Source organism: Equus quagga, chromosome 2 (assembly GCF_021613505.1).
Source record: "Equus quagga isolate Etosha38 chromosome 2, UCLA_HA_Equagga_1.0, whole genome shotgun sequence".
NCBI lineage: Eukaryota > Metazoa > Chordata > Mammalia > Perissodactyla > Equidae > Equus > Equus quagga.
In genome coordinates this window covers 68,590,801-68,618,022 of record NC_060268.1, presented here as the reverse complement: position 1 = coordinate 68,618,022, position 27,222 = coordinate 68,590,801, and the positions used below count along the sequence as shown (strand labels likewise).

At 57.9% G+C, this 27,222-nt stretch overlaps 1 protein-coding gene across 3 annotated transcripts in view; it reads left to right on the top strand.

Annotated features, from left to right (window-relative positions):
* PSTPIP1 (proline-serine-threonine phosphatase interacting protein 1) overlaps positions 1 to 22,769 on the top strand; it is a 41,244-nt gene extending 18,475 nt beyond the window's left edge. For 2 of the 3 annotated variants that reach the window (XM_046650864.1, XM_046650871.1), the window contains exons 2-15: positions 2,179 to 2,279; positions 2,608 to 2,682; positions 11,089 to 11,123; positions 11,382 to 11,488; positions 13,149 to 13,211; positions 13,856 to 13,954; positions 14,888 to 14,933; positions 15,977 to 16,056; positions 16,659 to 16,757; positions 17,875 to 17,971; positions 18,494 to 18,584; positions 21,071 to 21,126; positions 21,249 to 21,373; positions 22,470 to 22,769. In XM_046650864.1, the coding sequence (XP_046506820.1) occupies positions 2,179 to 2,279; positions 2,608 to 2,682; positions 11,089 to 11,123; positions 11,382 to 11,488; positions 13,149 to 13,211; positions 13,856 to 13,954; positions 14,888 to 14,933; positions 15,977 to 16,056; positions 16,659 to 16,757; positions 17,875 to 17,971; positions 18,494 to 18,584; positions 21,071 to 21,126; positions 21,249 to 21,373; positions 22,470 to 22,601 (1,206 nt within the window). In that variant the 3' untranslated portion in view covers positions 22,602 to 22,769. The remainder of the gene's footprint in view (positions 1 to 2,178; positions 2,280 to 2,607; positions 2,683 to 11,088; positions 11,124 to 11,381; positions 11,489 to 13,148; positions 13,212 to 13,855; positions 13,955 to 14,887; positions 14,934 to 15,976; positions 16,057 to 16,658; positions 16,758 to 17,874; positions 17,972 to 18,493; positions 18,585 to 21,070; positions 21,127 to 21,248; positions 21,374 to 22,469) is intronic. The other variant, XM_046650880.1, reaches the window with a different exon arrangement.
* The last annotated feature ends 4,453 nt before the right edge of the window (positions 22,770 to 27,222 follow it).

Sequence of the window (27,222 nt, the reverse complement as noted above, 5' to 3'; positions counted from 1 at the left end):
CCGCTCTGAGCAATGAGTCAGAACCCATCTCCTTGAGGAGGTGGCTAGGGTGGGGGTGAAGGAGGAGCATGCAGGCTGGGGGAGGGGTGCAGCACTGAGGAGGCATTGCGAGCCGCCCCCAGGGAGTCAGGCACTTCCTCGGAACAGTCGAGTCGCTTGTGACACTTGTGATGGTGGCTCACTCGCCGCAGCCCTGCCAGCACCACTGTGGCTCTGAGTAGGGGCTGAACCAGATTCTTGAGCCTGCAGCGGCAGGGACCTTGCTGCCTTCTCCCTCCTCCAGAATGGCCAATGTAGGTTTGGTTTTGCTTCTGTTTCCACTCTGGGGGTCTTGATAAGGACAGAGGGGTTCCCCTAGAGAGTCAGGGCTGGGCATGGGGCTGGCAGGGAAGAGTGGAGCGTCCTGCCATGGGGCTGGTCTCCAGCAGGTGTTTCCCTGGTCAGCTCTCGCCATCTCTCCCAGAGGCATCATGGATTAATAACAGGTCCCCTACAAGTCCAGATTCCCGCCCTACCTCTGCCTGTGTCACCTCAGGCAGGTCCTTCTCTTTTCTTGGCCTCAGTTTCCCTGAGGACTTAAGGGTACTGGACGAGATGTCCCCCAGCTCTGGTGGTCCGTGGAATTTGGGCCTGAATGCTGGTGTCCAGCTCAGAGTGACCCCCTCATGGGGAGAGGGCAGGATGCTGAGGCTTCAGATTAATTTTCCTTCCCAGCTGCCACAGGCTTCTGCCCTGGGCGTCCAGAGGGAGGGCAGAGGCTGAGGGGCGGGAAGCTGTTGTCTGCTGGCTGGCTGGTGGGCAAGTGGCTGCCCAGGAAAGCTGCAGAAATGGAAGCCTGGCTCAGTAACACCAGCCTGCACGCCGGGACTGCTGCCTGCCGCAGGACAGGCCTGTGGGGTTGAGGGGACACCCTCCTCCTGCTGGGGCCCTGGGTGGCCAGCCAGGGCCCAGACGTCTGGTTTGTTACCCTCTAGACAGCTGAGCCTGGCCCTCAGGAATTTCTGGGGATGCTTCTGGAGGAGGATCTGTGGGAATGGAAAAGACAGACTAGGTGCCCAGTCTCAGGGCCTGCCCGATTTGCAGTTGCCTGGCTGAGCACCCTGGGGCCTGGGGGTCCTGCCTCAAGAATGGATATGGGACCCAGGCTCAGGTCAGACACAGAAGCCTCCCCTCTCAGCAGGCCGTTTTACCACCTCGCCCAGGATCCATCTCTCTCCCTGCAGTTGGCCTGTGTGCAGCACCACCTGGAGAGCTGGGAGCAGCACCCTGGCCCCGGCCCACTCCGTAGGCCTGGGGATGCCCTGCGAGACCCTCTGTCCCCTCACAGTCTCAAATACTACCTCCCTCCCCAACTTCCTGCCCAAGCAGCTCAGAATCTGCTCCCGAGGTGAGAGAGGAAAATCGGATTTGTCAGGAACACCAGGACAGGCTGAGCAAGTGCCGGGCAGCGGAGAATCAGCTGTGTCCTGGATTCTTCAAGATGCCCCTCTCCCCACCACCCTGCTTAAGAGGGCGACCCTGGGTGTCCTAGGTGTGCTGGGTGTCCTACATGCGTCCTACACGAGTGTTAGGGTATGCCCCAGTCCTGACCAAATTCACCCTCAATGCTCCCCTCATCTAGTAGACGTGGGAGGATTACCTGAGCTCACACTGAGGGCCTGGTGTGGCGAGGGCACACAGTTGTTGATAAAGAAACAACAATGGCTATTGTCATTGCAGAGGTCATATAGCATAGGGATGAAGATCAGGGACTCAGACCAGATGGCTTTCAAGCTGTCTCACTCCAGGCGCACTTCACCCATCTGTACCTCCGTTTTCTCACTTAGCTGAGGTAATAGGGTTACTGAGAAGGTGACAGGAGCAAGCAGTGCTGGGAACCCTGTAAGGCTGTCATCATGGGACCTTGGTGGTGGCCCTTCCATGGCAGTCTTGTGTTGGAGTCGATGTGTCCTGGACTCCGTTGCCAGGCGGGGCTCATGCATGCACCTCCACAGATTCGAGAAGACCTACCATGTGCCTGTGTGAAGTCAGGTCCTGAATCCCAAGAACTTGCCTTAAAGAGGGGAGATGGAGGCAGATGGGGAGGTGGTCAGGGGGTCCTCGTCAGGCTGTGCTCAGTGCCCCCCACAACCTGCACTGCTGGGGGTGGCCCTTACACATCCTCCTCCTGTGTCACAGTGCAGGGACTTCACGGCCCACACAGGCTACGAGGTGCTGCTGCAGCGGCTGCTGGATGGCAGGAAGATGTGCAAAGACGTGGAGGAGCTGCTACGGCAGAGGTGAGCATCGCTGGGTGGGCCGAGGCCCCGTCCCAGCCACGCTGCTGCCGGGCGCCCCTGCTCTAAACTAGCAGGAATGCGGCTCCTCTGTTTTTCCCCAGACCTGGGCCTCCCCTAAGTGGGCAAATAATTTGATGTCCCTTCACACGTGCCTGCATTTGGCGAAGATTAATTTAGAGGAAGGGCTGGGGGCTTAACTTTCTCAAGGAGGAGCCTGGAGGGCCATGCCTGCCCCCAGAGGCTGACTGGGTGGGTCCTGGTGCAGAGGTTTGAGGGAACTGCCGCCAGCAGGAGTTGGGGAGACTCAGTGGCAGACTTGTTCTTGCAGGGCCCAAGCGGAGGAGCGGTATGGGAAGGAGCTGGTACAGATCGCCCGGAAGGCTGGCGGCCAGACGGAGATCAAGTAAGAGGTCCCGGCCCCGGCTCCCTCCCCCTTTGCCAGGCGCCTTCTGGGCCCTTAGACAGGGTCTAGGGCTTCCTGGAGCGAGGTGGATGGGGGATGGCCAGGGACGTCTGGATGGCTCCTGGGCAGGGGTGCCTGGAGGACAGCTTCCTTGGGTATCAGGCATTCTGGGTGAGGTCCCCCTGCAGTGTTGGCTCGGCCTGTGACCAGAGACAGGGGTTGGGAGGGGACACACATGGGGTTCCAGTGCCAGCTCCTCATCCACCAGCTGTGTGACCTTGGGTTGGTCATTGACACTCTCTGTGCCTCCATTTCCTCATCAGTGAGACGGGATAATAATACACCCTTCCTTGAAGGATTAAGCGAGTCCAGGGGCTCAGCTCAGGCCTGGCTCTGAGGAGAGGCACTAAGGGCAGTTGCTGCTGTGGAGCAGCTGGGCCTCTCCAGCCCTGAGGTCTGGGTCTCTGTGCTGACTGTGGGGGAAGCAGATGGGGAGAGAGTGCTGATTTCTAACAGTGGAGTGGAGGGGCTGCCTCAGGAAGGCATGGACTCTCTCCCAAGGTGAGGCCCCAACCAGGCTGAGCATCAGACGGGGCGCTGGACTTCAGGTTCTGAAAGGGCTCTGATGAGCACTTCTCCTCCTGCCCGGGAGCCTCAAGACCTGACCCCAGCCTGTGGCTGCCACAGCAACCTCTGACCCTTGCCCCTGCTCGCCTGGAGGTCTGTGAGTGCCACAGAACCTGTGAGTGCCTGGCTCTGCCCAAGGAAAGTGGCCCCGAAGCCTGTCGGCTCCATTGCCTAGAACCTGGTCCCCCATTTGTGTGCCCTGAATACACGACACTCTCTAGGTCTTCTAGAGATGCCGAGGACCCAGCTGGTGCCTACTTCCAACCTGGAGCCAGAGGAAACATGGGAAGCGCTAGAGAAGGTTTGAAAGTAGCGTGAGCCAGGGGACATTAATGCTCAACGCCCGAGGGCCTGTGAGTTAGACTGCAAAGTGTGAATGCAACCCAAGGAGAAAGAATGTTTGAGCTCTAGCCCCCGCTCAGCCTTTGTGAGCTGTGTGACTGTGGGGAAGTGGCTTTACCTCTCTGAATTTAATTCCCATTTGCCCACTCCAGGGGGCTGTTGTGCAGATAAACAGGAACATATCCTGAGGGCCTCCCAGGGGCAGGGCTGAGGCTGGTTGGAGGCTGGGTGTAGAGGATACTCAGGACACAGTGGAGAATGAATGGAAGGCTATTGGTGAGCCCAGGTTGTGTGAGGCACACTCAGGGGGCTGTGAGTCACAGGGAACTTCAAACGGGAAGGAGAAGCTACTAATCAGGAGGATAAAATAGGAGTGGAGCCAGGTGGGCAGGGGAAGGGTGGGGAGGTAGCTATATCTGCCCTGTTTTTAGAACCATGAAGTGGCCAGGGCAAGGCTCTGGCGGCCCTGACTCCCTGTGTTGTTACAAAAGTCAAGTGGAGCAGGGTCTGCCTTGCCCTACTTACTGTGTGACCCTGGAATGGTCACTCCCCCGCTCTAGGTCCTGGGTTCTTGGCTGTGAAAGGGACAGTCACCCCCAAGAGTTGCTCTGGGCAGTCACAATGTCAAGCTGAGAGCACCAAGCTGCAGGCATGCTCAGTAAACAGTGGGGTCTTTACCACCTCACAGGCCCCTCCAAAAGTCAGATAAATTGGGGTCACCCTGCTTAGTTTGGGGCTGAGAAGCTTTACTGGGCAGCCTAAACAATTTTCTTTGGGGCCCAGTCCCTCCCTGGCCCAGAGAGCTAGAGGCTGGGAGGCCCTGGAGGGGCAGCCCTCATCCAATGTGGGAGCACCAATGGTGGGGCGCCAGGCCAGGGGCAGGGGTCAGAGTCAGGGTCCACCTGCAGTCTACTGGGAGGAGCTGGAGCCTGGGCTGGGTGTGCCAGGACCCATGGCTCAGCCTAACCAGCAGCAGGAGGAGCAGAAACAAAACCCACAGGAGCCCTGCAGCCAAGGCACACAGGTTGCAGAATAGGCTGGGAGTGGTGCGTGTGAACCACCATTGCCCTGAGCTCCCCATCAGGCGGGGGCGGCCAGAGGAACAGGGCAGAGCAGGGTGGACTGGGGAGGGCGCCTCCTGGGAGAAGTGGAGAGGAAGGAGGGGCACATTCCTGCCAGAGGACAGGCATGGACAAAGGCTGGAGGGCACATTGAGAGCCAGTGAGTGACAGGCGGTGGTTGAACCATCCCAGCTCACCTGCTGCCTCCCTTAGGGCCGTGCCCGAGGCAGCTCCCAGCTCAGCTGACTACACACAGTAGTTGCTTAATAAGTGTTGCTGCTAACCCATGGGGCATGACTAGAGTTAGTGAGACCCTTCAGTCATTCCTTTGTTTAACTGTGGGCAAGCATCCATCATCCATCCATTTAGTCAACAAGCACATGGAGCACGTACTGTGTGCCATGCCCAAGGCTATCAGGGGGATTCAAAAATTTTGAAATAAAATAAAGGGCCTCACTGTCCTAAAGCCAGAATCTAGCACACTCAGGGTGACTTCATTCTCCTCCCCAGCATTTTGCATCAGAACCTCCCTTCAGGGCCCTCTCATGTCCCACCTCCTCCAGGAAGCCCTTCCAGACACTCCAGCCTAGCCTGACTGTTATGGTCTTGGCTTAGACCAAATCACGCTGTCCCCGCACCCATCTGGAGGGCTCTTTGTGGGAAGAGTGAATGACAGCCCGGTTGCTTGTGTGTGGTGGAGACTTGTGGGGGGTGTGTTTGGGGTTGGAATCTCTGGAAAAAGTGGCCTGGCTCTTCAGTGTGGGGGCTGGCAGCTTAGCCTCCAGGGCCCATCCCCTGGTAGGGGAGCCCCCAGCCTTCCCATAGCCAAGTCCCCTAGGTCCCGTGGGATGTTCACTCTCAGCCCCTTGGAGGGTGGGCAGAGGGCTGGAGGGTGTGCAGGCTGGGCAGGGGTGAATGAGGAGGACAAAAGCCAGGGAGTTAAATGACCCCAGAAATAGCCCAGCGAGAGCCGAAGGGGCAGAGCAGGCCGGCTTCCCCTCCCTCCGCTGCCTGAAGACGCAGCATTTGTGCATCACCCCTGATCTCAGACCGGCCAGAAGCCTCCCTCAGGCCTGGAGGCTCAGCCATATATGCTGAAAAGACGTTCCTCCCATCTTCAGATGGCTTTTAGCATCCACCTCCTTCACACATGAACTCATAAACATCCCCTGGGCGGTGGCGATGGAAAACGCACGAATAAGAGCTGGTCCCCAAACATGAGGGGTCCCCACAAGCCCTTTCAATGCATCTTACAGATAGCTTTAGGTGGGCACACCTCAACCACACCTCCAGGCCCGCAGAAAGCTTGTCGGACTCTCCCTTCCAACCTCCGGGCCTTGGCTCGGGCTGTTGTCCCCTTTCCTCCCCTGCCCGGTCCAAACCATCCTTCGAGGTCTGCCTGAAATACCACCCCCCTGAAAGCTGTCACTTCCTCCTCCTGCTCTTGCTCATCCCACCCCAGCTGGGGTGCTAGGGTGCTGCACGCTCCTGGAAGCTGCACCAGGCATGGCTTCGGAAATGAAGGGGCATCAAGGCGGGCAGGGCTGGGGCCAGCTTCCTGGAAGCCCCTCTGTGGTTACCACAAGCAAGGACAGACCCCCAAGCGGTGTAGGTTTGAGTCCTCACGTCCTCACATCCCTGCCTCACCCCCACTTGTCAGCCTAAAATGCTGTGGTTTTCCTGTCAGAAGAGATTTTTTTTCGTCATCTTTCTTTGACCTCAGAGAATGAAGACATCGCTGAGGATGTTGAAGGGAGAGAGGCGAGCCCTCCTCCCATCAGGGGCCCTCTGATAACAGCTCACTTCAGGCCCAGCTTCCAGCACAGGGAGGCGAGAGGAGTCGGCTCCTGTCAGCTAGGAGGCAGGAGGCTGCTGGCCAGAACGTGGGCGGGGGTGGGGATGCCAAAGCAGGGACATGAGGTGGTGCCTGGTGGGGAGAGTACAGAAGGAAAGTTTACATTGGAAATTTAGACCATGTTTGAGCACAGAATTTCAGGTTGAGCATCCTAAGAGCCAAGTCAAGATAGGCAATAAGATGAGTTACACATGAGGTCACTGGTGACTGATAACAGAGTGTAGAGGTCTGCATGGGGGCCTTATCCTTGACGCGTGATGGAGACACAATAAAGGAGAGCTCAAGGAGATCTTGGGGACAGTTTCCGAGTGGCAAGTGTGGAGGAACACAGGAGTGACAGAAAAGCTAGGAGAAACCATCTTTTCTGGGTCTTACGGGCAGAGAAAGACTTTAAATGGTCCCCAAATCCTCCATAAGATGAGCTTAAAGCATTTACCTGGGAAGAGTCTTTGCTGACCCCCAGGGGGCTGTCTCTGGTCCTGGGAAAAGTTGAGGTCCCCTCACCCATAGCTGTGGCTGCTTCCTTGAAAGTCTAAGGCCAAGAAAGAGGTGGTGTCCCAGGCCCTGTCATGTGAGCAGAACTGTGACGGCCTGAAGGTGCCAGCACAGGGAACAGGTGGGGCTGGGACAGGAGGGTCTTCAGCCCAGAGGTGAGTGGGCAGGGGACCTGGAGCAGTCAGAGCTCACAACCCTGTCCAGCTGTCCCACACAGAGCAAGCACCCCCATCCATGCAGCCCCCAAGGCCCAGCAAGCTCGTGGGGGCAAATGGGAGCCTAAGGTAAGCACAGACTGTCGCCATCAGGGCTGTCCCCAGGTGGGAACAGAAGCTGAATGTCCACCTGGCAGTGCAGTGGGCTCAGGCAGGGGCTCCCAGCATCCAGTGGGGGTGGGGAGAAGGACCAGCTGCTCCCAAAGGCTGTGACTCCTCATAGCCATTCCAGGCCTGGGAGGAAGGACCTGAGGCCATGGGCCAAGGAGAGTGGGGCACAGGTGGGTTTGGAGTTGAGAAAGGCCTTGGTATGTAGCCAGTGTTGAGTTTGTCGTTCTGGGCTATGATCCTGGGGAAATTGGGGAGGAGAACCAGGCACTGACCCTGTTCATGTGGCTCACAGTTCAGTGAGGTGACAGACACTGAATGCATCAGCCCAAGGTAACAGCAGGGGTAAGTGCTCAGAAGGGACAGAAGAGGAAGCCAGGCAAAGATGCTGCGCATGGGGAATTAGCATGTGCAAAGACCTTGAGGCAAGAAGAAATATGGCATATAGAAGGAACTGGTGGGTGGCCAGATGACTGGCGGGCAGAAAACAGGGCTAATAGGTGGGAAGTGCAGCTAGGGGGATAGAGGTGTTGGGGCAGGAGCTAGGTGGTGGCAGTGAGAGGAGGACAGACAGGAGATTTAGGAGGTAAAAAAGAAGGTAGTGCAGGTGGAGGGAGAGGATGGAGCCAAGGACAGCTCCTGGCTTTCCAGGTGGCATAACCAGGTAGAGGGTGCTGCTTTTGATGAGAGGGGAGCCCTGCAGGGGGAGCAGGTTTGTGGGGCACCAAGTCCAGTTTTGGACACTCTGAGGTGTCTGTGAGATGTGAGGTCCAGAAGGAGGTGAGGAGCAGGCAGCGGGGGTGCAGGCCCAAGGGCTGGGAGGGGTCTGGGCAGGATGTGGTCATGAAGGAGCTGGGGGCCCACGGGGGCCGTAGGTGAGGGCTGTGGGGGAGGCTGTGCTGAGCCCAGAGATGCTCTAACCATGACTGGGGAGACTGAGGCAGGAGATGAGTGTGTGGGGAAGGAGAGGGATTGGAGGTGTAGCCACTGGCAAGGGGTTAATTCTGTCAGAGAAGAATCCTGACCCCCACCCAGGGCAGGTGGGTCCCCCGGCAGTCACCCCTCTCTGCCCTCTGGTAAGAAGCAGAAGGCAGGCCTTGACCAGGCCTCACCTGGTTCCGCCTCTCACCAGCTGTGTGGCCATGAGTCAGCTTCTTCACTTCTCTGAACCTTGTTTTCTCAACCGTGGAACGGGGACGATGATGCATGCTCCCTAGCAGAACTGCGAGGCTTAGATCACTTAGGCCAGCTGGGCTAACGTTTGATGAACGTACATCAGCAGCACGTGGAGGCTTGTTAAAACAGTGTGCCGGCCCTCCCTCCGAGCTCCGGCTTCACAAGGACTGGGGTGGGGCCTGAGAATCTGCCTCTCTAACAAGGTCCCAGGTGGTCCTGATGCTGCTGGTGTAGGGACCACATTTTGAGATCCACTTAGTTTAGGGCAAGGGGTCTGGCCTTGACTAGACCCCCACAGTTCTCCTCTAGGCCTGGATCCAGGCGGGTCCTGCCAGGTTGTTGCTCCTGCTTGGCCTCAGTCTCCCTAACTGTCCAATGGGAGGAAGGAGGCCCCTTCGAAGCCTGCCTTGCAAGGTTTCGGGAGACGCAGGCGGGAGGGCAGGAGTCCCGGGCTGCCTCTGCTGGGCGTCATGCGACGATATGGCCACCAGGGGGCAGGCGCACTGCTCGGCAGAAAGGCGGCGAGGGGCGTGGAGGGGAGCGGAGAGCCGGCTGGGCGAAGGGCAGCAGCAGGATGTGGCCAGCGACTGGACCTCGCGCTGCTCCAGCACCTCTGTGTGACCCCAGCAAGCCTGGCCACGCTCCGGCCTGTTTCCCTGTCTGCCTCGATTACTGCGGCTCCTCAGGCGCCCCGGTGAGGAGGGAGCCGCAGCGTATTTTAGCTCCTTGGTTGAGGGGGGGCTGCAAACGCAGGCAGAGAATCTTACCCGAGTGTGGACCAGTCTCGCCTCGGGGCCAGTCTGCAGCCTTCACCCACCGTCTCTGCGCGCCTGGTGTCGTGGCACCCCTGGGCCCATGCTGGGGCACAGGCCCTGGCACCCCTCACACACTCACAGTTGCTTGGGAACACAGATCTGCTCCTCCTGGCCACACAGGCTGCAGGGAGAGGGGTAGGGGGCCTACCTATGAGGCTGCCTCAGGAGGACCCCACCTGAAGGCAAATCCAGTGCGAGTTTCCAATAACAGGAGGCACGCAGGTGGTAAGCTCCTAGGTGGGGCACTTTGGAGGTAGTGCTCAGGTCAGGCTCAGGAGCCCAGGGGACCCCCCCCAGGATTGGTTGGGATGTGCACAGGTGGGCTCAGGGGAGGGCTGCACAGCAACCAGGTCCTGATAGAGGTGGTTTACACACGTAAATCCATTCAATCCTGACAACCATCCCGTTTGTACTATTATCCCCATTTTATAGAAGGGGAAACTGAGACACAGAGCAGTTAGGTAACTTGCTCTAGGTCACACAGAGTGAGTGGCAGAGCCTGGATTAAACCCAGGCTGTCTGGCTCAAGGGTCTGCTTCCAATGCATGTGGGAGTTCAGAGCAGGAAGCCCTTGCCCAGGTTCTGCTGGAATTCCGAGTCACCTCCCTTCTCTGCCAGGTTGGGGAGCTGATGGGCCTAGGGAGAGGCTCTCTCGCCCATTGGTCCTGTTTCTGACCCAAGGAGCACTCTGCTTCCTGGTGCCCCATTGCTGATCAGCAGACAGGACTGGGTCTTGGTGGGGCTCCAAGGCCTTTGCTCAGACCTCAATTCCGCCCATGGCTCTGGGGGCGAGCCTTCTTGGCAAAGCAGCCAGGTAAAATACAGAATGCCCAGCTGAACGCGACTTTCAGATAAATAACAAATACTTTTTAAATGTGTGTTCCAAATATTACATGGGGCGTACTTATACTCAAAAGTATTTGTTGTTTACCTGAAATTCGAACTTAACTGGGTGTCTTGTGTTTTCATTTGCTCCATCTGGCAACTCTACCCTCGGGTGTCACACTCCACCTCCCATGCCCTGGGCCAGCCTCTTTCCTTCCCCCTCTCCTGGCGCCTGCCCTGGAGTGGACAGTGCCTGCATCTCTGCTCCGGACTGACCACCCTGCTGCCTCCTGATTCCTGCTGGGTTCTCTCAGGCATCCCAAGCTCATGCACCCTAAAGTAGACTCCTCATCTTCCCTCCTGGGCCCCCGTCTCAGAGGTGTCACCACTGCCCACCCAGCCACCCAGCCAGGAGCCAGGGAGGCCTTCGGCCTCTTGCTGTCCTCACCTCTACATACTGTTTGTTCTGTCCTAAGGTCCCCACATCTCTCCTCTCCTGCTTGCCCACTCTCTCAGCCCCCATCCAGCTTCCTCCAAAATGTCCTCTGGCTGAGTCTGAACCCTGCCATCTTTCGGCTCATTCTGAATTGGGGAGAGGACTGGGGCGAGAGGCTTCAGGGAGGGAGGGCCCTGAAGACGCAGAAGCCAGCAGATTCTGCCAAGTGGGGAGGTTTAATTGCTTTGTAATTTCCAAAGAGAGAGCTTTGCCTTCTGGAAATCCCAACTAGGGCTGTCAGTGGACGGTCCCAATTGTCTGGCTAGAGGGTCCCTTGGGTCTAGGTCAGTATGTGTGAGTGACCTAGGGCCCTCTCAGCAAAATAAAAGTCAGCTGGGACTTCAGGCTCCACTGTGCTCCTCCTGTTGACCCTGGCCTTTCTGTTTTGCAGCTCCCTCAGGGCCTCTTTTGACTCCCTGAAGCAACGTAAGTCCAACTGTCCCCCACCCCAGGCTGCAGGGTGAGAGGACCTTCTGGGAGCACCCATATTCCCGTAGATGGGGTGGATGGATTCTCGCCAGGAGCTCAGGCTGTACACAGGGCTGCGAGGCTGGTGGAGGATTGGTGGATGACAGAAGACGAGGTGTGGGGTGGGAGCTGGGCTTGTCCAGGCAGGGGTGTGTGTGGGTGGCCGAGGCCCATCACGTCTGATATTGGGGACTGGCATCCTTACTCTGCCCCCAGAAATGGAGAACGTGGGCAGCTCCCATATCCAGCTGGCCCTGGCCCTGCGCGAGGAGCTGCGGAGCCTCGAGGAGTTCCGTGAGAGGCAGAAGGAGCAGAGGAAGAAGGTGAGGCGGGTGCTAGGGGTGGGCCCTCGGGGGGAGGTGGTCATGGTCGCTGTGGAGGGGGTGGAGGATGGACCCTCCTGACGGAGCCGAAGGAGGGTGAGGGGCTGTGCCCCTGGCTTGGAGGTGAGGGCGATTTGAAGGAGGAGGGGAAGGGTATGGGCAGAGGGTGGGAGATAGGGAGATAGGGTGGGAGAGGCCAGCACACAGAAACACTTCTTGCTTGGAGAGGAAGGATCGTTGTAAACTGTCCAAAGACTTGAAAATGGAAACTGAACTGTGAAGGGGAAGACAGCGCCAGCTCATGGTTGGACCAGACTGGACGTAGGTGTCCTGGCCAAGCCGCTTCCCCTCTCTGCACCTCAGTTTCCCTCTTGCAGGATGGGACACTTATGTCCACCTCCCAAGCTCTGGGGACGCAGCCCAGAATCAGGCCCCCCTCAGTCTTCAAAGACAGGGCAGCAGCTCTGACTAGAGGCTCTGACCACAGAAATTCAGCGTGGCTGCCGTTCCTGCTGCCCATTGGCTAGCTGGGCTCAGGCTTTCAGGATCTAAATTTGGGTTCCCGAACAGACAGTAGGTCCCCAAAGCCAGCCCCAGAAGCCGGCCCAGCCTTGAGGTGCTAGAGCAGGTACCGCTCTGAGCTGGGCCTTGCGTGCAGAGTGCAGAGCACCTGCTGTGGCAGCAAGGCCCTGGGCTGGCTATTTTGAGCTCTCCTGTGGCCAGACAGGCTGTGATGTCTGCAAAAGCTGCTCTGGATGGAGTGATGCCTTCCCCAGAGTAGCCAGAGCCCCCACAAGCAGAGAGCTGAGATGTAGTGTGCAGAAAATCTGCCTGGGCATGTATGTGCACACGTGCGGATGGGGAGTACATGTGTGTGCGCAGAACATGGCACATGTGTGCACACATCTGAGCATGAGCCTGTGTCTCAGTGTGTTTGTGTGTGACGAGGCAGCTTGCTGGGAGGGGCCCAGTGAGAGCCCCAGCACACAACGGCTCCATTGACAACACGAGGGACGCTTCCTTTCCATTCTCCTCATAACTTGTGCCCAATCTCTGTCCAGGCGGAGTCTCATCCCCTCTATCTGAACAAGGGGCTTGGGAGGCACGGTGGGTGCAGTGGCCCCGTGTGCCCACATGTGGCCATGACTAAGTTTGGTGTGTGTGTGTTCACCTGTGCAAACAGGCCTGTAGCTGTGCAAGGGGGACCAGGGAGAGTGTGCTTGTGTGCACTCATGAGTAGTGTCTGTGGGTGCTCTGTTAGTGTGCACATGAAAGCCTGTATGTGCAAATGTGAGCAGTGGGAGTGTGGGGGCCTGTTAGTGTGTACTTCTGTGTGTGTGTCATGGAATTTTGTGTGTGTGCGTGTGTGCATGAGCACACATGCATCTGGGTTGGGTATTCCTTGGCTAGAGACCAAGTCCTGGCTGGGTCTGCCCAGAGAGGACATGATGGGCAGATCCATGCCCCAGGCTTCTCTAGCTTTCTGCTCCTAGTGGTGACTGTGAAAAAGTAGGCTGTGGGAGAGGGGGGCGTCTTGTCACTGCCCCCTTCAGAGCCAGGAGGGCATGCTGTGCCTCATCCCAGGGACTCCCCGTCCTCTTGGCCTAGGGGAGCATCCTGAGGCCACGGCCCCCAGCTCAGAGCCTCGTGTCCCCTGCAGTACGAGGCCGTCATGGACCGTGTCCAGAAGAGCAAGCTGTCACTCTACAAGAAGGCCATGGAAGTGAGTGCAAGGTCTTGGGCCTGGGGGGTGGCAGGGCTCAGCATGTGGGCCCCAGCAGCCCTGGACTGGGCCCCTGGGACAGGGCTCGCCTCAGACCTCCACCCAGCAACACCCACGGCAGCCTGGTGGGTGCTCGGGGCTGCACTGGATGCCAAGGCCCCACACGGATTGGCCCAGACCCTGCTGTTTGGGGGCTCCTGACTGATGGGCAGGTGGTCAGTCCCAGACAATGGTCCATATGATGGTCACACTGTCCGTTGAGGACTCCAGGGGTGGACGAAGAAGGGACCTCTGAGCTGTGTCCCCTAGGACACTGAGGGAGAAGGAGACAGAGGGTTCCACAAGAGGGGACAGCACGTGCAAAGGCTGGCATCATGAGGGTACATGGCATTTTCAGCGAACTGCTACTGGTTTGATGTGACCACACCTCTGAAGAGGCCAAGGCCATGGCAGGGCTGTACTGTCCCCAGTGGGAAGGGGCCTGGGAACCAGACTCCATTCTCCATCTCCATGCTGGACCCCAGATCCCTATCCCAGGTGGGGAGGTCCCCACTCCACCCACAGCCCCCTAACAGGGAGAAGGGAGGCTGAGCTCAGGGAGCCTCACTCTGGGGCACCTAAGTCACATGTCTCCACACCCCCAGTCCAAGAAGACATACGAGCAGAAGTGCCGGGACGCGGATGACGCCGAGCAGGCCTTCGAGCGCATTAGTGCCAATGGCCAGCAGAAGCAGGTGGAGAAGGTGTGTAGGGCCACTGAGGCCATGTGCTGTCACCCAGGGCTGGGGCAGGGCGGGGAGACAGGGAAGGGGTGCTTCAGGCACCCCAAGGCAAGATCTGCATCTGGGACATGCTGGCTGGTCACCCCTCTCTGAAGCTCAGTCTCCCTGTCTGTGAAGTGGGTTTCCTAGAATCTCAGGGCAAAGACAGACAGGGTCAGCCTATCCCCTTTGCCGTCTCCAGACTGCACCCAAGGACCCATTCCTCAGAGTAGGGTCCTGCGGCCCAGGCCCAGAGCTCACAGGGCAATGAGAGCAGACGCTAACCCTCACACAACCCTGGGAGAAGGGACCAGTAGGCCCATATCACAGAGAGGAAACTGAGGCCCAGAGATGGTGAGTGACTTGTCCAAGGTCTCAGAGTCAGGTCTCAGAGAAAGGATCCAAACCCAGGTCGTCCAGAGCCCAAGCTCTTGACTGCTCTCGCCTCTGGGCCAGGGGTCTCAGAGCCACCAGGCCCAAGAACACATTTCGCCCACTGCACAGAAGAGAAACCTGAGGCCTAGAGAGGGTCGGGGCCTGAGGGTGGGTTGGGGGCAGCAAGTCAGGGACGAGAGCCCAAGTCCCAGCCAGTGGGTCCAGCAGGGGCCATGTGGGGCGTTAGGGCCTGGCCCTGGTCTCCATCTGTCCCTCTGTCTCAACATCTATCTTTCAGGTTATCTGCATGGGCTGTGAGTTTCTGTTTTTATTCTTTTTTCACTGGAACCAGCCTGTGGTCCTCTGTGGGGTGAGGCTGGAGGGAATGATGGAATGCGCCCACAGCTGGCTCCTGAGTGAGGCCCTGGGTGGCTAGGGAGACTGTGACAGAGTCCCCTCCGAACTGCCCAGGGAGGCTAGGAGCCCGAGGACGGGGCCGGTCGTGCCAGCGCTCAGTGCTCCTTCCCTCTGTCTCCTCAGAGCCAGAACAAAGCCAAGCAGTGCAAGGACTCAGCCACAGAGGCAGGTACGGCGCCAGCCCGCTTCCTCAGACTGCAGGTGGGGCCTGGAAAGTCCTTCCACCACCACACACTCCTGGGGGCACACATACTCACACCCGATGACATGGAGTCACATGCTCATCACTCTCACTTCCATACTTATGCAAGTTAAGTAAAAACATTCATTTTCTCTCATTTGCCAAGACTGTTCTTGGAGCTTTTCATGTCTTAACTAATCTGCAGAACAATCCTATGAGATGCCTGCTATTATTATCACCTTTTTTAAGAGATGAGGAAACTGAGGCACAGAGAGGTTAAGTAATTTGCCGAAGGTCACACAGCTAATAAGTGGTGGTGACTGCATTCAAATCCAGGCCATCTGGCTCCAGAGCCCAGGACTTTCACAGCCACAATCATGGGAGACAGACCCACTCATATATACATATGTATCATTCATACATACATTGACACACACATGCACATACACTGCTGTCCCTGGGCCTCTGTCTCCTCTATCCTTTGCCTGATGCCAGAACCCCCCAATACCCCTTGTCCCTGCTGGCACACCTCCTAGGACAGAGCACTCACCCTCGCTCCCTTCCCCTGGGAAGGCTCTCTCTTCGACTCTGCCTTTCCCAGGACCCAGCTGCCCCCTTGGCTGGGGGACAGATGAGCCCCAGAGATCTGGGGATGGAGGTCATGGCCCAAGCCTGCTGGGTTGCCAGCCCAACAGCTCCCGACGCTCTCTCCACCCATCCTTCAGTGCCACCCTGAGCCTCAGTTTCCCCTCTAGAAAGTGAGATGGGGGGACCTGGGGATGGCGAGATGCCTGGACTCTGGCCCCGGGTGTAGGAGGCTCTCCTCCAGCCCCGGCCAGCTCAGAGCATGGTGGGGAGCTGAGAGTTCCCTCAAAAAGAGCAGTCCCAGAGTGGGTGGCCCTGACTAGTGTTTAGATGAGGCACCAGCAGCCAGGGTAGGTATCTCTAGGGAGGAGGGCACCCTGGGTGGGGGCAGCACAGGAGCCCGGGGGTGGGGCTGTGGGAAGCTGTCTATGCCCCTGGCCTTCCAGAGCGGGTGTACAGGCAGAGCGTGGAGCAGCTGGAGAAGGTGCGAGGCGAGTGGGAGCAGGAGCACCGGACCACCTGCCAGGTGCGTGAGCCCCAGCTGGGCCTCTGGGTCCCCAGCCGCAAAGTGGGAAAGGTGACCGTCCCTGCTGCAGCCGCTCCCTGGGGGCAGCGAGGCAGTGGTGGGGAAAGGCAGCACCCCTTCCTCCCTTCATGCGTCTGCTCACTCCCCAGGCCCTGTGCTGGGGCCTTGCCCTGGCTGTTCCCTCCCGGCTTGGTGCCCTGGGTCCCTTTGTGCAGACAGGCATCCTTTACCCATTTTGCTGAAGCCAAAACTGAGACTCTGACAAAGCCCATGGCTTTGCCGGGCCCTACTGATGGATGGCCTGGGAGACAGGCGTCAGGACTCCAGGTCCAGCGCTCCTCTCCTGTCACCCCCAGGGCCTTCTCCAGTGTGTAGTGGAGCCTGGAGGGAGAGTGGGGGCAGGAACCCCACAGGCAGCTCAACCTCCCTTCCCAGAACCTCAGGGGTGGGCCAGAGGTGGGGGCGGGGACCCCCAGGAAGGGTCTCTCCCTTAGACTTGGCTGTCTGCAGAGGGGTTTGGCTGGTCAGCCACAGCTGAACTGTGAGTGAGGCCCACCTGGGCTGGCCCTCCTCATTTCTCACCTCCCTCCCACCACCCCCAGGCCTTCCAGCTGCAGGAGTTTGACCGGCTGACCATCCTCCGCAACGCCCTGTGGGTACACTGCAACCAGCTCTCCATGCAGTGCGTCAAGGATGACGAGGTGGGACTGAGGGTGGGGGGAGGGAGTGTGTGAGGAGAGGGTGGCCTCCAGGCAGCAGCATGCCAGGTCTGAGTCCATCAGCAAACACCTGGTCCTCTGTGGTCCAAGCCCTGGCTCCAGGGGTCTCCGACCTCAGCACTTGGCCTTGGTCCCAGGGCCCCAAGGACAGGGAGCTCACCCCTCTGAGCCATGGCCCCTCTGGCTGGAAGCCTGTGCGTTTGTGGTGACCCTGGCTTTGCCCTCTTGGCTCATCCTGCTCCGAGGTCCTTGCCTCTGCTCTCAGAGCACAGAGCACCTGCTCCCTCTGCTGGGGTTGGGAAGGTAGGTGGACACAGCCCCTCAGGTTTGCCGAGAGGCTGGAGGACCCTGGGCTGTCCCGCTCCAGGTCTGGCGCTCCCAGGGGCTGAGGTGCAGTTCCTGCTCTGCCCAGCAGATATCTCGGGGGTGTCCTGGTTCCCCTTACTGAACTCTACATGCCGGGTGGGCTGTGGGTCCTCCCCAGCAGACAGGGGCTGCCATCTCCCCGCCAGGGGCCCCGACCTCTGTTAATGCAGCCCTAGAGCCATGAACGCTTTCTTGAGGCAGCCCTGACTCCGCAATGCCCACTGCCTGACCCCTTCTGCCCATGGGCTGTGGGGTTTTGGGGTTTATTTTCCCCCAAATGACTCAAGGCCACCTGGTGGCCTCCTTGTGGCAGAGGAAGGAATGTGGGCTCTGGATCCTCTCCTACTGGATCTAAAGCCTCGCTGCATCAAGTCCTCGCTCTGTGACCTTGGGCAAGTCCCTTTCCTTCTCTGAGTTTCCTCATCTATAAAATTAGGAAATAGTGTCTACCTCAGAGAACAGGAGTGTGGTAAGTCCCTTGCATGGACCTTGTGTCCAGTAGGTGTTCAGGAAACAAGAGAGGCTGTCAGCCAGGGCTCGGACCCCTCAGGCAGGCCTGGGGCAGCTACATCTCAAGGCCCCTGAATACAGGCGCTGAGCTGTGCACACGAGGCTGGGAGGAGGCCGGTGGAGTGGGGGCCCCTAGCTGGAGTTCAGACCCACAGAGGGGCAGGGCTTTGGCGAGGGGGCATGGAGGCTCGGCCCCTCAACCTCTGCTCTCTCCTGTCCCCAGCTCTACGAGGAGGTGCGAGTGACACTGGAAGGCTGCAGTGTGGACACTGACATTGACAGCTTCATCCAGGCCAAAAGCACGGGCACGGAGCCCCCGGGTGAGGCCCGGCCCGCAGGCAACTCAGCCTCTGGGTCCAGGCCTGCCTGTCCCTGGAAGGCCTGGCCCTGGGTTCTCTGAGCCTCAACCGCCAGGACAGGGCTGTGGGGGCTCACAGCTCGCTTCTGGGCAGAGGACCATTGATCAGACCCCGGGGAAAGGGTCGACAGTGCAGTCCCTTGGCTGGGTCCCTGGTCTGCGGCCTCCTCCGAGGCCAACGATGAGCAGAGATTAAGAACGCTATACACTCAGAAGGGGGAGATGATGGGGAGTACAAGTGGGGAGCCTCCTCAGAGCCCCACCCCCAGCCTCTTTGGTGCCACCAAATCATGAGTCTGGACTATTTGGTCTTGGTGGTACCCACAGTGGGGTCTGTCATGGAAGCAAGAGAGGCCCCCTCCCCAAGTACTAGGGTGGGCCCCAGTCTGAGTCTCTGGATGGGGGCAGGTTGGGGTGTCAGGTGGCACAGGTCCTCCCTGCTCTGCCCTCACCAACCCTGGCCTCATGGGCCTGCTGCCTGCAGCTCCGGTGCCCTACCAGAACTACTACGACCGGGAGGTGGCGCCGGCATCCAGCAGCCCTGGCGTCCAGCCGTCTTGCGGTATGATAAAGAGGTGAGGCACCCGATGGATGCAGAGGCTGGGGCCAGGTAGGGAGTGCCAGGAAGCTGGGCCAGCCTCTCCTCCTGCAACTGACTCTTGCACACACATTTACTGAGTACCTACTGTGTGCCTGGTACCGTGTTTAGGTGCTGGGTACTCTTCTGGGACAAGACAGGCTCAATCTAGCCTCATGACACGCTCAGCGCAAGGGCACCCAGGCATTAAACAAATAAGCACACCCACTTTCACTGTGTTCAGAGCTCCGGGGAGGCCCCAGGCTGGCTTGTCCCTTGGGCCCTGCTGCTAGTCTGGGTTAGTGCCCTGGACCTTCAGGTTGCAGTAGCGACACTCAACCACTGGCATGGGATCAGGGCATAGGAGCAGGCCCTGCAGCCAGTACTCTTGGAGAATTCTCCAGGCCTTTCCAGGGCCCCTTCACTGGTCTGGCTGCGGCAGTGCCAGAGCCGTAGTGGCATGTCTCAGTGTGTCACCTGCACAAGTCATGCACCTTCTCTAGGTCCAGAACCCCTGAGTGTTGGGGTCAGACTCAGAACCTAAGGACCCTCCTGGTTCAGGCCTTGGGTGACAATGGTGACAGCCCAGTGGGAACACCGTAGCCTGCTCAGGGAGCCCTCCAGCAGCCAGGTCCCTGAGGGGGTCAGGTGCCCCATCTGTGGGCATCTAGGAGCATCCGTGGGTTTCACATGGTACCTGTGGCCCGCTCACATCGTGAGGTCTCTGTGACCTCCTCTCTCCATCTGACCTAGTGCAGGGAAGGGCCTGCCTTTGGAAGGTGGCTGAGGGTGGGGTTGACAGAGCTCCCAGCTCTCCGAGGACAGCTCATTTCCAAGGCCTCAGGAGCCCCTGGAGCCACCCTGCAGCATGTCTCCTGGGAGACAGGCTCGTGAGAACCACCAGCCCTCAGAGCAGAGAGCACAGGATGCCCCTCTGAGAACCTTGAGCAAGCGATGACCCCAGAGGAAGGCATTCACACTCAGTCTTAACAAAATCTGGGGAGGACCTGGATCTCAGCACAGGTGGTCATTTCAACAACTAGACGGAAGAGTAGTATCAAGAAAGGAAAGGGGTGCCCCACGAGGAAAAAAGTAAAGGAGAGAGATCCCACTGGGTGGAGGAGGCCTGGCTGCTGGAGGGGATGGGCAGGGGACACTGTGTCGGGGCAGCCAGAAGCCAGGCAGGGTTGGGGAGGGGCAGGGGGCAGTGGCTGGGAAGTGAGTGGAGGGAGGAATTGGAACTGCAAGTGTAGACAAATCTGGGGAAACAGGGCAGTGGGGCAGGGCGCACAGCGGCCTCAGGAAGCTCTGCTCCTGCCAGCCATAGCCCTGGGGCTTTGACCCTGCCCCCTGCTGTCCATGGGGCGGGAGCATGTCATAGGTGCTATGTCTGCATGGCCTGTGTTAGGGTTAGGCCTCCTCATGTGTCCAGGTCCACACTTACATGTCCATGTGCTCCCATCCTGGGCTTGTGTGTCCTCCTGGGCCCTCAGCTCCACAAACTCTGTGAGTGTGTGTGTTTGGCATGGCGAAGAGGGCTAGATTGTCTTGCCCGTGGGAGAGGCCCCTCGTGTCTCACCTGGCACTGCAGGGCAGCCTCTCACAGGCCCAAGTCACAGCCCAGCCCCTTGTCACGGCCCCTTGGGTCTGGCCCAGCACCTATTCCAGTCTTGTCTCCCACACACCCCAAGCTGGTCCACTCCACTCCCCAAACTATTCCACCTGCACCTTTGCACCCCCCCTCCCATTCACCAGCAATGCCTTGCACCCCAGCTCTGCCTGTTAAAGCTGAGTCTTTCAAGACAGCTTGAGCCCAGCAGGAAGACTTTCCTGAGGCAGGCTTGTCACAGCAGCCTCTACTTATTTAGCCCTTAGCACTGGCTGCTTCATGGGGTGACCCCATCTGCTCTCCACTAGTCCCCCAGTGGCTGCCTCTTGCTTGTTCCATTCTTTTCTCTATTCAACGAATCTTCATGACTCTGGCTAAGTCCAGGCCTGAGCCAGGTGTAGGGGACGGGGTGGATTAGCCCAGCACTGCCTCCTGCAACTCACATGTACATGGGGGACCCCACTTTGCATGGTCCTGGAGTGGCGAGACTGGCCGGGTCCCTGTGGGACCGTGGGGAGGAGAGCTGGCTGGGCCCGGGCAGGTAAGGGTCTAAGGGGGCCAAGCTCTAAGGACAGCTCATTCTCCTGCCCGGCGGGGAAGGCTGTTAGGAGGAGGCTGGAGCAGGAGCCTGGTGGGTGCCAGGCCCTGCAGGAAACAGGTGCTGAGAAGAGGTCCAAAGTGCAAGGGACTGAGAGGCACTGCTGGGGAAGGAAAGCCCACTGGGCCTACCCTCTGGGGAGCCCTCACGCCTGAGGGGCACCCCCTAAATCACATCCTCACCTGGAGGCTAGAGGCAGCCCAGCCCTGGAGCTGTGAGGGCTCCCTGCCTCACCCCCCTCCCTCCAGGACCTACTTGCTTTCCTCCCTGTCCCCAGGTTCTCCGGGCTGCTGCATGGAAGTCCCAAGACTGCATCAGTGTCAGCGTCTGCAGGTAACTGGGGGTAATGTGGGGGTAAGGAGAGGACACCTATATGGCACAAATGGGCCCTCCAGGGACCACTGTCCTTTGAAAGGGGCAGGCTCCAGGCCTCACCTTGCTCTCGGCCTCCACAGAGACCCTGACCCCGACCCCTAATCGGAATGAGGGTGTCTATGCCACCATCGCGGTACAGGAGGCGCCAGGACCCCCTACCCTGCCAACCCAGGACTACAGGGCACTCTATGACTACACGGCCCAGGTGAGGCCCTCGCCCTCCTCTCCCTCGCAGGAGGGCACAGATATGCCCAAGTGTGTGTTCACACGTAGGCAAGTGCACTGCGAGTGTGCTAGGGTATGTGTCCTTAGAATAGCACCCAGCATTTGGGAGGGGCTCAGTGCATATCTCAGAGCAAATGTTGATGAATGGGTACCAGGGCCTGTGTCTGCCCAGTCTGTTCACCTGCACCCACGTGGTCTCTAGGCAGACACAGGCGTGTGTATGTGTGTGCGTGTGTGTGTGCATGTGCCCAGGTGCAGGCAGGCTGACAGCACCTGGAGCTACCTGCAGGACCCTCAGGTTTGGGCCTTGTTCTCCATGGCCATGGGTGCCAAGAACAAGGCATAGCCAGAATGGGTCCCACAGCTGTGCTGGGGTTGATTTTCTGAGGTCCACGGAGAGAGGGTTGGTCAAGGAGCCACAGGGCAGCTGTGCTAAGATCCCCAGAGTCCAGTCTGCTCCCTGCTTTGAAGTGAGGGATGCAGAGCCAGACCCCAGATCCACCTGGACTGAGCCCAAACATCCCCTTGGGGCTAGGCAGGCTGTGCCCTGAGCTGCACTGACTCCCAGAGCTGGTCCCTGGCAGGAAAGACAGGGCAGAATGATGGTGTGCTTGTATGATGGTGGTAACAGGGCTGGGGAAGTACAGGGCAGCTCCCAGGAGAGGGGCAGGCTGTGCGCAGTGAGCCTGGAGTAAGCGCGCACCCTTGGGCTTCGGGCATGGTGAGCACACCTGACCATTGACTTGCTAAGGTCGCTGTGTGTCTGGAGCAGGGAGGGAGAAGGGAGCAGCAGGGAGGTGAAACAGGGAAGAAGTCCCAAGTTGTGGGAGGTCTACAATGACAAACTGGGGAGAACAGAAGGCTGAGTCCCACAGGGCACCCCACATCCTCTATGTCTCTAAGGGCTGGCCCGGCCCAGAGTGGCCTTGTTCTGAAGCCCGAGGAGGCTGGGCATATCTCAGCTGAGGGCCCACCTGGGAGACAAGCTCACATTTACTGCCTGGGGTGGGGTAATGCCCCGTCAGAGCCCTCCCAGCAGGCCCCTCAGCCTGATGTGCTCTCATTCTGTTGCCCAGAATTCCGATGAGCTGGACATCTCTGCAGGGGACATCCTGGAGGTCATCCTGGAAGGGGAGGATGGCTGGTGGACAGTGGAACGGAATGGGCAGCGTGGCTTTGTCCCCGGTTCCTACCTGGAGAAGCTCTGAGGAAGGGGCAGCAGCCCCAACCTGGACCTTCCCTGCTCATGGGGCCACCAGTGCCCCTCATCACTGCCCTGGCCCTGCTGGGGCCCCGAGACAGACCTACTCCTCCAGGACAGGTGCTGGCCATTCCCCGGCAGTCACTCCCACAGAGAATAAAGGAGTGCATTTTTCTCCTCGGTGTGAGGGTCCTTTTTTCTTCTTCCTGTCCCCATGTCCAGTGCTCAATTCAGAGGAGGAAAAGGAGTGACAAGTCTGGAGAGCAGAGCTCACCTACTTCTAGTGTTGTCACTGAGGCCCCGGCTGGGTCTGTCCCAAGGTTTGTGGGGCTGGTGAGGAGCCTTGCCCTGGTCCCTGGGAACTGACAGGCTGCCAAGGAGACACATTCACAGGCAGGCAAATGGGAGAGGGCAACAAGGGTCTGGGAGGATGGGCGGGGTGAGGAGGAGGGGCTCAGGAGAGCTGGGATGGGGGACAAGGCTTCCTGGGGGAAGCAGCAGACAGGACACAAGGAAACAGTGAAGAGCATCAGGGCAGGGCAAGTGTGTGAGCACAGGGAGGAGGTGGGAACGCCTAGAACATTCTGGGGATGCCCCAAACTCAGTCTGGGGCAGGAAGTAGGCGATGGGTCTGCTGGAGGTGGAGAGGCTGTGGTACGGAGTCTGGGGAGACAGGCTCAGAGGCTTGTGGAGGCAAGTGATTCTCGCTGTCACCCGGACTCAGCTGGGGCCCGGGGAAGCCACTGCTGCCTGTGTCCCTCCCTCTCACACACGGCGCACCCCGCCAGGCAGGGGTTCCAGGGCCCATGCAGGCTGACCCTGGGCACCAAGGTGGCCAAGCTCCTCTTCTGTTCTTGATGTTCTGAGGCCTTTCTCATTTTGGATCCAGGCCCCAGAAACATAACTCCTACTGCTGGCCAAGAGCTGCCAAAGCCCTGCTCCAGACACGGTAGGCTCCATCCACACCAAAGGCTGTGCAGGGAGAGCCAGTGGGAACTGGGCCTCCCCAACACTCACCTGTGGGAGCCCCGGCACTCTACCAGCACAATAGGCCAGCAGCCCACCTGGACTCAGGGCCAGACTGTAGTGGGTGGAGTGGGGGACATGTGGTTCTCCTCCACTGGGCACAGCTTGAGAGAAACTGTTGAAGGGTGTTACTGTCCCCTGTAAAACCATCTTTCTCTGGGACTGTTAATTACTTCACTTGCTCATGCATAAACCTTTGTGACCCGCCCGCTACGAGAGCAAGATGAGTAAGCCTCAGTCCCTTGCTTTACTCAAGGAGCTCTTGAACTGGTGAAAGGGACCAAACAGCCCAGAAGGTTAACAACAGTGCAGGAAATGTCCCAATGTGCAGAGCAGTCATGAGGCTTCTGGGGACAGATGACCTGAGATGAGCCAAGGAAACGGGGAGGCTGTTCCAGGAGAGGAAAGGGGGGCCTGCCTCTGGTAGCCTCACAATGGACAGGGAGAGGGTTCATGCATGAGACAGAAAAAGGAGTGAGTGGCATCACTGGGAATTCCCCAGGCTTTAGAACTAGTCTCCCAAGAGACTTTGGGAGAACCTAATCTGACTTCCTGCATGATGCCCTCCCCACCACTCCCGGGGACTGGGCACCCCAGTCGGCTTCAACAGCTCTGGCGACAGAGAGCTCATGACACCCACAGAAGCCTGCTGTAGACCTGTGGCTTCCCGCAGGCACTGGCTCTGCCTGGCCAGCCGTCCACTTGACAACCATACAGATCCCATGCCCAGGCAAACGTCAGATGCCACAGCGGCAAAAATGAGGCTTTTGACCAAGCTCTGCCCCAGGAAAAGGACTAGGAGGGGGCTAGTAAGGGGGGCCTGTGTGTATTGCAGATGTCCATCTTTATGCCCTCATCTTCATCATTTGAGCAAAAACATGGGTGTGATTAAGCAAATGTGACACCTGGTAAAGGAGGGAGACGGGTTTCTTCTTTGGGGGAAGGAAAGCACCTTTGAAGTGCAGCCTCTCACTCCAGTCTCAGGTGAGTGGGCACCTCGCAAGTCTACCAAGCAGTGAAAGTGTTGCTTACTGCCTAGGTATTATTCATGCTGGGGCCAGGCAGAGATGAAAAGGCAGCCCCCTGGTGTAGGTAGGACCCTGGAAGCAGGGCTCTGGCTAGCCCTGTGCTGATGTCACCCACCATTGCTTCTGCCAGCAAGTGTCTGGCAGATGGGGTGGGAAAAGGCTTTGGGCCTGTGAAAAAAGCCAGACTGAGGCTTAAATCCTTCCTGAATGTCATTTTCCTTTGTAAAGCACATCCTACAAGAGAACTGACCAAACGCCCCACACATGTCCCTGACACAGTTGAGGTTTAGAAATAGGGATATTTGGTGAGAAAAATGTAATCTGGTGCTTGGTCTCATACTCCCCTGAAGGAGAGAGAGGGAGAAGTCAGTGAATAAAGACCAGGCTATGAAAATGTTTGGCTGGGCCAGAAATGTTGCCCGGGACAGCCAGGTACGAGACCTGTCAGGCAGCCTCAGAAGGAATGCAATCAAGGGATTTTGATGACTTCTGTGTGACAGGCACTGTATTTGATAATGGGTATGTGTGTGCTAAGATAAAGGGCTGCCTTCAAAGAGTTAACGCATGCCAGGAGAGGTACACAGATGCTATAACCTCTCTGATACAAGGTAGACAGTAAGCAGGGCAAGAGTGGGAGAGCAGGCGCAGGCTGGCTCACAGAGATGCTGGTGGCTTGTCTCAGAAGTGGCACCTGGGCTAGAGAGCAATTCTGGAAGAATGTGGGAGATAGAGCAATAGGACTTGGTAATTGAGGCGATGCGAGACAGAGTGGGAAGAGTAAAAAAGAAGGAGATGAGGAGCAATTTCTGAGCTGAGCCTTGAAGATGGGCAGGTCCCCCACAGTTGGAGTAAGAGGGGTAGCAGAAAGGACAAAGCCTGAGTAAGGGAAGGAAGAGGCAGGACAGCCAAGCAGACTGACCACCGGAGTCAGGTCATGTATGGGCAGCCAAGATGAAAGAGGAGAAAGTCAGGTATCAATGCTTTATTTATCCCTTGTCATCTTGATTGAACATTCCTTTCAATTGCAAAGATTTTTAAAAAACCTTTGGCCTAGACATTTATCATCATCTCTGACAGCTGCAGAATTGCCGATGGGCCCCAGAGGGTGAAGGGTAACGAGAGTTAGATAACAGAGCCCATGCTCCAGTCATTCAGGCAGCCTGAGAATAGAAGTGAAAGCAACTCTTGGGTCACAATTTATACCAGGAAAAAACCCCAACAAATGAATCTAAGTCAGATCCATTGCCTCTGCAGCTTTCTCCATTCTCTGTGCACCAGGTCACAACCTCAGCTGAATGGACAGCAGAGGAGATGATGCCAGATAAAGAGGGAGTTGGCGTCTGTGTAATTGGGTGTACAAATAACTGCAGCCCTCTTCCTGACAGAGGGCCCCTCAGGGACAGGATGGAGCAGGGGGAAAGCATGGCCTCTGAAGTCAGAACATCAGGGTCTGAATCCAGGCTCAACCCTCCTTGTCTGATCTTAGGCAAGTCATCTCTGGGCCTCGGTTTCATCATCAGTAAGATGAGCCCCTGTGTAAGTAGCTATCCCTGTAAAGTGCAAACGAACTATAGGTGCTGATTAAAAGCAAGAGATGACCATTTTTAACAAAAAGGCCCACCACTTCCAAATCTTGGCTGTAAGTGACAGCAGCTTTGGGCTTGCCACAATCATCATCACTCACTATGCCATCTGGAGAGCTGTGATTACCACCAGTAAGTCCTTCCCGGTGGTGACAAGGAGGTAGAGGAGAAGCAATCCACTGTCTCGCTGAACTGAACGCATGCACCACTGGGGTCCAACACCTAATTCCAACCATCCTCCCACAGCTATTCCTAGGCTCAGCAACCTCAGCACGGGGGTATCTTTTCAGCTCTGTTTGGTTGAACCAGGTCTGCCTATTTCCCATCCTGGCATGTTAAGCAGCAGCATAAGCCCAGAACAAGGTTGTCACTAGGGTGGGCACACCACCCAGCATCCTCTGAGGACTCTCAGGACAAAAGGAATGTGGCTTTCAAACTGTGCTCAGCAAATCCCAGTCAGGGGCCAGAGGCAAGAGAAAAGGGGCTCCCTTCTCCCCCTTCTTCACTGCATATTGAACTAGCAGTGGTTCTCAACCCTGGCTGCCCAATGGAATCCCCTAACAAGGTTTTTTAAAATGCTGATGCTGGGGCCGGCCCCGTGGCCGAGTGGTTAAGTTCACACGCTTTGCTTTGGTGACCCAGGGTTTTGCCGGTTCGGATCCTGGGCGCGGACACGGCACCACTCATCGAGCCATGCTGAGGTGGCATCCTACATGCCACAACTCGAAGGACCCACAACTAAAAATATACAACTATGTACCAGGGGGCTTTGGGGAGAAAAAGGAAAAATAAAATCTTAAAAATGCTGATACTTTGGTCCCACCTTAGATAAAGTGATTCTTAGGAATTGATTCTCTGGTGCCAGCTGAGCTTAATATTTATGTTTAAGCATAAATATTTCAAATATTCTCCTGGTGATTCTAATATGTAGCCAGGGCTGAGAACATTTCTGGCTAATGGGTTCTTCAGCTAAAAAGAAAAGTTCGGAAAC